This window comes from Giraffa tippelskirchi, chromosome 3, assembly GCF_054371585.1.
Source record: "Giraffa tippelskirchi isolate mGirTip1 chromosome 3, T2T-mGirTip1v1.2.pri, whole genome shotgun sequence".
Lineage (NCBI taxonomy): Eukaryota > Metazoa > Chordata > Mammalia > Artiodactyla > Giraffidae > Giraffa > Giraffa tippelskirchi.
In genome coordinates, this window is record NC_137277.1 from 14,713,107 (window position 1) to 14,722,741 (window position 9,635).

Here is a 9,635-nt window from a genome sequence, read left to right on the forward strand (position 1 = left end):
CCCCTGTGTAAGGAAAGACATTTTCCTTTGCTGTACTTGCTTGAGCAGTTTTGTCTGTACATGTGAGCTGTGTGAGATAGATGTGAAAAGTTAAATGAATGCAATTTCCTGCCCATGTATACAGATCGCCATCTGTACAATGAACTGTATGTATGAAAGCAAATGTACTTATTTATAAATGGGTAACACTTGGAAAAACATGGTGTTGTGGTGCTTTCTCCTTTCATCACAGTACCTCTGCAGGAGCTGACTCGGGTCACCTGTCACTGAGGCCCACTATGCTAAGGATGCCTCCCCCAGGAACAGCTGGCTGGGGCCCAATTCCTAATGATTTGGCTGGTCGTTTATGGGATATTTAGAGTCACTCTTTTGGGCTCTTATTCATTCAGAGAAGTTACTGAGCTTTCTTGAGAGCTGGACACTGTGAGGGGCTCGAGAAAACCGTGGACAAGACAGTCCTGAGGGCCCGTCAGCCGAGGCCCAATGCGTTCACTGATATAGACAGGAAGCTCTTTCTTCCATGGAAGAGGTCTCTCCAGCCAGGCCAAGGGAACATTGAGTTCCTCTCCTTGTTTGATTTTAATAGCTGAGGCTACACCTCAGTCCAGTTCAGTTCAGTCAGTCGCTCAGTCGTGTCCGACTCTTTGCGACCCCATGAATTGCAGCACGCCAGGCCTCTCTGTCCATCACCAACTCCCGGAGTCTACCCAAACCCATGTCCATCGAGTCCAGTTACCGTCCCAAAATCCTGGCCTGCCCATTAGAGCTGTTAGATTGAGAGACTGCATGCCCGAGGCAGGGGACAGCACCGGCTATAGTTCCCAAGGCTGACTTGGTTAAAGCTGGAAGCCCACTGCTTCCAGTGACTTTATTTTTTTCTTCAGAAATCTGGCCAAGGGACTTCCCTTTGTTCTGGTGGTTAAGAATCCACCTGCCAGAGCAGAAGACACATATTCAATCCCTGGACCTGGAAGATTCCCATATGCTGTGGGGCAACTAAAGCCCGAATGCCCTAGAGCCCCTGCTCCTCAACAAGAGAAACCACTGCAATGAAAAGAAAGCCTGCGCACCGCAACTAGAGTAGCTCCCACTCGCAGCAACGAAGACCTAGCGCAGCTGAAAATAATAAAATACAATTTTAAAAAAGAAATCTGGTCAGGAATTTGCAGTCCTCACCATATAGAGAACTAGACAGCTACACCGTGGAGAGGTTACAGATTTCCGGAAACTGGCTGGAGACTCAGTACCTTTCCTTAAGGACAGTCATGGGTTTTTCCCGCCCAGCTGCGACCTGTCTGTCTGCTTCAGGGACAAGCAAGGAAGGAGACCACCTCCTTCCAACACCCGACTGTGATGAACAATCACTTCTGCTGTGTTACTACATTCATTTCCCTCAAAGCACCCAACTGGGGAAGCAAGAGAACACCAGGCATGCTGTCTTCCCAGCCTGGATGCTGGAACTGCCTTCAGAGAGCAGAGAGCTCTGAAGTTCAGCCTGAGCAGAAAAGATAAGAGGATAAATGGTTGGGAGGGAAAAAAAAAAATAGATTTTTAAGGATTCCTGAGGCAGTGGATGAAAAGTAAGAGGAATTCCTACGAAGCTAATTCTGAACAGCTGTTGGCTCTGAACCAGACTAAAGCCACTCGAGCAGCAGGAAGCAGTGCCCCCAGTACACTCTTGTAAGGCTTCCCCTTGCTGTTTTCATTCCCTGACAGGTGATCTTTGTAGTTTGACACACCGCTGTGCACACGTGCATGTGGGCAGTCACACTCCCACAGGCCGAGGCTGAGCGGAAACGTAGTGTCATCTTCTTTTACCTTTAAAAATGGGAGCTCCAAAGTTGTGTTCCTTCGGAGACACAACTCTGCCATGGGCAAGAGAATTCTGTGACCTCTCGGGGTTCCCAACCCAGTGGGAAGGCCGTCTCCCTTGGAGACAGAGGCAGCCGAGTCTGGCATCGTTCGAATATTCAAACACAAAGAGACCCTTAAAATTCAGAAGCTGGTGCAGAAGCCGTAAGAGAGATGGCACACTCACTGGGTCAGGATGCCTCTGCCCTCGCAGACAGCCACCCCTGAACCTGACCATGAGGTCACTTCAAGAAATGTAGCAGGCCACATGGGACATGTTCAGGCTGTTAAGCAGATGAAGGTCCACATAGACACCCTGATCCAGGAGGCTCTACAGATGTATCAAGCAAAAACCTCTCAAGCTCTGGCTCAGACATGCTAAACAACAGATTTGCTACAGAAAAGAAAGTGCTAGGAAGTAAGAATCCATGTCACTGAAGGATGACTTAACCTTATCAGAGGATGTGCTGTTGGGTCCCTTCCAATAGTGAGCCTCCAAATAAGTTTCCATTAAGTGACAGGAGCACGTGGTACATCCTGGTGAGATCTGAGGTCACATCCAGCTTCGTTGGAAACACATTTGCCTGACCCTCAGAGATTGATCTAAAGTGGAATCTCAGCTTGTTCTCAAAGCTTTGCTCCTCTTCTTAAGGAATGAAGAGGCATATTTTTATTTATTTTTTGAAACACTTTTGAAACAAAAAAGGTTAATGGAATATGCAGGGAAACTTCTTGCCAAGGCCCCGTCAGGCTCTTGAGGTTCCACCCTCCAGGACACCCTGTCTGGGAAGAGAATTTCTCTAACCCTTTGGAAGAGCCTCCTTCACTGGGTCCAGAGCGAGGACCATTTCAGAGCCTGTAGTGCTCTGAAGTGATAAACAGCAAGAGTCACTTTACTTTCTGTGCCCAGCCTGGGGGTAAGCAGTTTCTCCCCACCCTGGCAGGGGTAGGCAAACTTCAGGTATCTGCTAAAAGAGCTGGCTCCTTTTACTGCCACAGGAAATGAAGATAACAGGCCAGAGATCTGCTGTAGACATTTATTGAATCATCTGTTGTACCAGCACTACACTGTACTTTATCAAAGATTGGCCACAGGCAAAATAAAACAAGCCACCAGCTTGGCGGGTGGGGGGTGGGGGGGTGGCTTTTTGGCTCATTAGTTATCCAGCATATGCTCTGGCAAACAGGCCAGTGTTCAGACTAATTCTTTCGCAAATCCAACGTTCTGTTTCTCTGTGCCATTCTGGCGAGGGAGATACACAATCCTACTCTGGTAGTTTGTCTAAGGTGGAGTTTTCCCACGTGTAAACATCAACTATACCAGATGATCAAAGAACAGTGTAAACGGCGTGGGGTGGGGAGGTGGCCAGCCGCAGCAGAGCCGGGAGCGCCCACGGGATGGGGGTGGGGGTGGGGAGCAGGCAGCCCTGCTGGGGAGGGCGCCCACCACAGCCACCTGCCCTGAGGAGCAGCATCGCCTGAGGCAGGACCCACGGCAAAGGCCAAGTTGTAGGAATCTGAGTATTAGAGGAGATAAGCCCCCTTTCTTGAAGGCAGCATTTAGCTGGGAGAGGCAGCTGCTGAAAAACAGTAGTCAGAACTGGAAATTTTATTAATGTCTTCATTTAAGTCAACTCTGTCTTGTCTGAAACTGCGTCATGTTCCTCAAAGCCCGGAAAATGAGGAAAACAAGGGGAGAGCATCTGCCAAGTCCAAGAAGCACAGATCAATGCTCTAATCACGTTATTTCTAGACCAAAGCCAAACAGCGACTCAGCTAACAGCGTTACACACTCACGGGGTTAAGGGGGGGATTAATCTGATTCCGGCTTGGTCCCAACTTCCTGCGAAGACCGGCCGGCCGCAGGTAGGAGAGGAGGAGACTGTCCTCCTGAACCCTCCTCATGGAAATTGAAAGGGGGCACCTTATCCTTTTCTAGCAGCAGCTCTTTGTTTAAAGGAAAAAGACCTGTGCCCACGTCAGAGCAGCCTCCGCGTGAGCTCTGAGGGTCAGCAGCGGAGGCCTGGCCCCGCGGGGACAGAAGCCCCTGCAGGTGGCCCAGCGCCCCCCAGCGCCCACTCAGGCCCACCTCCAGCCTCTTCTCTGGGCTGCCCTCTGAAGTGGCTCAGGGTAGGTTTGTCCCAAGTCTACGGCCCCAAAGGCAAAACCACCCCGGAGCTAAAGGGTTAAAGAAAGGGAAGGCTCCAGAACACAGCTGGACCAAAGCCTGGGTCCAGAGAGTCCCAGGGAGTCCCTCCCCTCTCCTGGGGAACCTGGCCCTGACACCAGCATATTTTACCTATAATGTCACTAGCTCCGCTGCCAGAGGCTGGGCCCCCTTCAGAGCTCTGGTCCTCCGGGCCGCAAGACTCCTGGCAGGAGTTCGGGGTCACACAAAGCAAGTCTCAGCTTCGCTGCAGCCTCAAGGAGGGAGCGCCCCCCACTCTCCGACCCGTTTAGGCCCAGAGCCTTACCCAAAGCTGCTCCATCTTGGGGAGGAAGTCGGGGGGCAACAGGGGCGGGGGGGACGCGTGCTCAGCACTAACACAACGACAGCATTAGCAGCGAGGAGCGGGAAGCGGAGGGGGCCTGAACCCCAAAAAATCTGCGTTCAAGGAGGAGGACTACCCCACCCCCACCCACCCCCCACCTCCGCTGTGCGCAGCCCTGCCCGGACCCTCAGCGGCTGTTGCGGGACGGACACCTGCCCGGGCCCCCGGAACAGGAGGGGCCGGGATGGGGGGGCCGTCACTGGGAGCTGGGGCTGTCGCCCTCCGTCAGCGTCTTGAAGTCCATGGAGAGCGCTTGCTCTTCCGCCTGGAGGGGCCGCTTCCAGTCGGCGCGGGTCAGGATGTAGAGCACGACCGTGGCGAAGGCGGCCAGCAGCAGGCCCAGCACGTTGGCCAGGACGCCCTCGGGCTCGAACGTGCTGTACTTGGTCCTGCGGGGTTGGGACGTCGCCCTTAGGCCCAGTGTCGTTCGCCCCAGCCGGAAAGATGCCCTGAGGTCCCAAGCCCAAGCCCGCCGCCCCCCACCCCCCACCCCCCACCCCCGGAGAAAAGCCCCGGCTCGGCGGCCCCGCAGAGCCGCCGCGAGGGGGCGCTCACCCGAGCTCGAACAGCAGCGCCTCCTTCAGGCCCAGCAGGGCGGTGGCCACCGAGAGCAGGAAGATGGCGGCGCCGAAGAAGACGTGCTGCGGGCGGTAGCGGCTCCGCAGAGAAAACGAGGCGCCCGGGAACAGGAAGAAGCTAAAGCCCACGAGCCACTGGGAGGAAAGGCGAGGTGCTGCCGAAGACCGAGCTGTGCCTGCTCCGCGGGCAGGCGCACACCTACGGGCCGCGGCCAGTTCGGGCCCCGCTCCCCGCCCCTCCCCGCCGCCATGGGGCGGCGAGGACTCACCTGTACAAAGAAGAGCGCGAAGACCAGGAGGCCGCACCAGCTGTGCAGGCTGTACAGGTCGGCGTAGCCTTTCTTCCTGTGGTGCTCGAACACCGCCACCAGGCCTGGCGGGAGGCGGGGGTTGTGTGAGCACGAGTCCGACGGGGACGTAGGGGGTGCGGTGACCCGAGGGAAACCTCTCTGGCCGGGACTTCTGGGCGCCAGTCCCGGCTCGGAGGCTGCCAGCACCCGGTGTCCCTGCCTGGGGAGGGGCGGGGACTGGACAGCGAAGCACCTGCTCCCCCAGGTCAGCAGAGGTGGAGGAAGGGCGCGCCGGCCCCCAACTCACCCACCAAGGCGATGACGAAGGCGAAGACGTGCAGCAGCCCGTGCAGGACTTTGGTGGTGCGTCTGGCCTCGTTCCTGAAGACGCGGTAAACCAGCAGGGCTTGTGGGCCGTGAGAAAGGAAGGTCAGCGCGCTGACGCCGGCCCGCAGCCCTCCGGCCAGGCCAGCGAGGAGACACACCGCGGGCTGAAGAGGGGACCTGAGGCTAGGGCTTGGCCAGGTACCCCAGCCACAGGAATGGGGAAGAAAACAAGGCTCCTGCACCCTCGTGTGCCCGCCCCGCACCGTCTTATCAGCTCTCCCCGGGTATTCCAGGCTGTGTTTTAGGCTCGTCAAGCAGGCACACCAAGGTGCCGGGTACTTCTGAGTTCACCCCTTAGCTTTTGATGGTCCTCAGTTTGTCCAGCACTGAAGCCTGATCACATATTCACTACTTTTAGCAAGCAGGCTCCCTGGTTGGGAAACCCCTGGTTCTCCAAGCAGAACCTTATGATCCCAAGTAAATTCCCCCTCTTCCAGCTGAGGTGGTCAGGGCCAGGGGTCCTGGGGAATGCCTCTTAGGAGTCTGCTGCTGAAGGGGTTGCTGACACCGGGACCACCTCGAGGAAGAATGGATAGATCCAGCTTTCTTGTTTCTAGAAAGAGAAGGCCATGGCCCCCTGGCCTTGAGGCAGAGTGCATGGCCAAGCACAGCCTGGATCCTACCCCAGAGAGAGGAGCTTGAGCTCTGCCACGTCCATCATCTCCACACACACCCCTTTAAGTCAGAAAGAAGTTGCCACCCAGCAGCCTCGGGGGGCCCTGATTTGGATTCCCAGTGTCCCTAGGCTCTGAGCCAGCTTCCGGGGTGAAAGGGTCCCTCAAACCCGCTCCCAGGTGGTATCACCCAGAGACTCACCGTCTCCCTGCAGGAAGACCAGGCCTATGATCATGCAGAGGGGGTGCACGTTGAACTGCAGGGCACTCTCCCAGGCAATGCCGCCTCGGTACATACCAAGCCAGGCGCCAGTCGTGGCCACCACAATCAGGCCCAGCAGCTGGGAGAAGGCCACGTAGTAGGGCAGTGCCCCAGAGGCAGGTGCTGGGCTGGCAGGGCCCTCCATGCTGAGGCAGCTACTGCAGAGAAGATGGCAGAGCTCAGAAGACTGGCTCACAGCCTCCAAAGATACACCCCACGCCTCCCTCTCAGCCCACTCGCCCGGCCTTGGTGCTCTGCTCCTCGGTGCTCTGCTCGTGTAGCAGGTGGCCAGTGGGAGGGGCCTGGCTTCCTGCAGAACCCACCGCGCCTGGCTGCACTTCCACCGCCTGGCTGCACTTCCACCGGCAATGAGGGTGCACGTCAAGGGCCTCCACATTCTGGGCAGAGCGGGAGGGCCCCACGGCAGTGCTTTCTGTCTCATGAGGCCCTGGGTTTTTTCCAGTCGGGTTCACAGGTGAAATACAGAGAAGTGAGCACATTCCTTGAAGATGCAGGAGTTTTTCCTCCAGATGCACCATAAAGGGCATCCGGGGTGAGAAATGGGAGCCTGACTCCCCCTTGCCTGCTGTTTCAGCTCCAGCCCCAGGTGAGAGAAGTCCTGCCAACAGAGCAGCCCCCAGCAGCGTGGCAGCAGCCAGCAGAATGATGTGCTCTGAGCTGCTGCGCCAGAAAGGACGTGGGAGACAGGAGCCTTCAAGCAGCCCTTTCCCTTCCTGCCTCCGCCGCCTCCTCCCTGCCACACCTGGGGCGATGGGCCTGCACTGCTCCCTCAGGCCAGGCTTCCTGTACTGAGCCCTGAAAGGTAAGAACGGACTCCTGGGCTCGCTGGGCTCGCGTAGCTCACAAGGATTCAGTGAGAGAGCATGTGTGTCACTGCTCCCATCCAGCAGACAAGGAACGGGGCGAGGGGAGAGGTCTCAATGGGGCTTGGGGAAGCCAAGCTCAGGGACCAGTGGGAGGCATTTCCTGGCTCCTCTGCCCAGTCCTTGTTGTCGCCAAAGCCAAGCCCCGGCTCCGAAAGACCTGTGTGCCAGCTCTTCACCCGGAACCTGCTGGTTGTTCCCACACTCGGGTGGGAGTGGCAGCCAGGGGGGATGGGAGGAGAGGAGGTAGTGGATAAGCAAGTTTAGCCTCGGTGCTGGCGTCCTGTGCCCACAGAAGGGCTCCGCCAGGGCTCCCAGAGGGCCCAGCACTCCATTCCCCTGACTCGCCTCTTGCACTGCCCCAGCCTCTCCCAGCAGCCCTGGAGACACCCTCCTCTTCTTATTACCAGCAGAGAACAGCAGCTGAGCAGAGAGGTTTGATTAACACCTTGTGGGATCCCTCCTAATACATACTGAGCACAGTGGGTTCCCTGGTGGCTCAGACAGTCAAGAATCTGCCAGCAAACCTAAGCTCAGTCCCTGGGTAGGGAAGATCCCCTGGAGAAGGAAATGGCTCCCCACTCCAGTATTCTTGCCTGGAGAATCCCATGGACAGAGGAGCATGGTAGGCTACAGTCCCTGGGCTCGCAAACAGTCAGATGAACTGAGCAACTGACTTTCCACTTTCACTTTTCACCCTCTACCCTGTGCAGCTCAAGAGAACTAGTGTCCAGTTGATCAGGTCGTGTCCTCCTGGTGAGCGGACCATCTTTACCCCCACTTCCCTCTGCCACCTTGGACTACTGTTGGCAATGCCACCGTCTTTTAATGCCTGCCAAAGGAGGGCAGGCAGGCAGTGTTGATAACCCACTCCCTGTAGTAAAATACAGATAAGCAAAAAGAAAACAAAACAGAAATTACAAGTAATCAATGTTTTGATTTATATCCTTTTCATACTTTCTTTTACTTTTCATACTTTCTTTTCTTTGACCATACCAATTTCTAACCTTTTTTCACTTAATTCTAGACCACGCACATTTTTTCATGTCAGTGAACGTACATCCACATCATGGTTGTCTTATTACATGACAGTTTCATATTTTAACCAATCCCCTATCTCCTGCTGTTAAGTATTTAGCCAGCTTTCAGGTTTTTACTAAGTAAACAACACTAGGTCATCATCTCTGCACACCTGTCTAATTCCTAAATGGGATCCTGAGCAAGGGCTAGGTTGTTTTTTAGATTTTGGATACATTCTGTCAAAATACCTTCCCGAAGCACCCCCATTGCAGGTGGGAACGCCTGCGTCCAGAAGCCCTGGACACAGTGAAGCCACACTTCAGGAACTCTTGCTTGCTCATCTGTCGCCTCGACACCTGCACTAGTGTTAGTCGCTCAGTCGTGTCCGACTCTTTGCGACCACATGGACTGTGGCTCACCAGGCTCCTCTGTCCATGGGATTCTCCAGGCAAGAATACTGGAGTGGATTGCCATTCCCTTCTCCAGAGGATCTTTTTGACTCAGGGATCTAACCCGGGTCTCCTGCATTGCAGGCAGATTCTTTACCCTCTGAGCTACAGGGAAGATCCATATAGCTACTGCTGCTGTTGCTGCTGCTAAGTCGCTTCAGTCATGTCCAACCCCATAGACGGCAGCCCACCAGGCTCCCCTGTCCCTGGGATTCTCCAGACAAGAATACTGGAGTGGGTTGCCATTTCCTTCTCTGGTGCATGAAAGGGAAAAGTGAAAGTGAAGTCGCTCAGTCGTGTCCGACTCTTAGTGACCCCATGGACTGTAGCCTACCAGGCTCCTCTGTCCATGGGATTTTCCAGGCAAGAGTACTGGAGTGGGGTGCCATTGCCTTCTCCGGAGACTGCTAAAACTAGTGCCAGTCTGCCTCTCCTCCAAATTTGAACCCCATTTCTAGCTGTCCACTAACACCTCTACCTGGACATCCCCCAAGCACTTCAAGGTCCTCACATCCAAAGCCACATTCCTCTCCTGACCTCCCAGGTCACCAGTGTGGCCATCTTCCCCAGGTCTCACCATCACTTCCCTCCCAGCCACCTTCATTCCCACCACCCAGCAGGGCCTGGAACTTCTGCCCCATCTCCCTACCCTCCTCAGTCTGCCTGACCCATAGGGACAGGGACAAAGCCAGCTCCCCAGTCTTGTTGCCCCTCCAGGCATAAAGGGCCACCAACACATGATGGTCAA

The 9,635-nt window shown here is 55.5% G+C and overlaps 1 protein-coding gene across 1 annotated transcript; it reads right to left on the reverse strand.

Annotated features, from left to right (window-relative positions):
• Positions 1–2,876: 2,876 nt before the first annotated feature.
• On the reverse strand, positions 2,877–6,805 carry CYB561 (cytochrome b561). The gene is made up of 6 exons (XM_081576642.1): positions 6,775–6,805; positions 6,475–6,692; positions 5,579–5,677; positions 5,251–5,354; positions 4,959–5,116; positions 2,877–4,792 (listed from the first exon to the last, which is right to left on the reverse strand). Exons 2-6 carry the CDS (start codon positions 6,677–6,679, stop codon positions 4,600–4,602), a joined length of 759 nt encoding a protein of 252 aa, XP_081432768.1. The 5' UTR covers positions 6,680–6,692; positions 6,775–6,805; the 3' UTR covers positions 2,877–4,599.
• Positions 6,806–9,635: the final 2,830 nt, after the last annotated feature.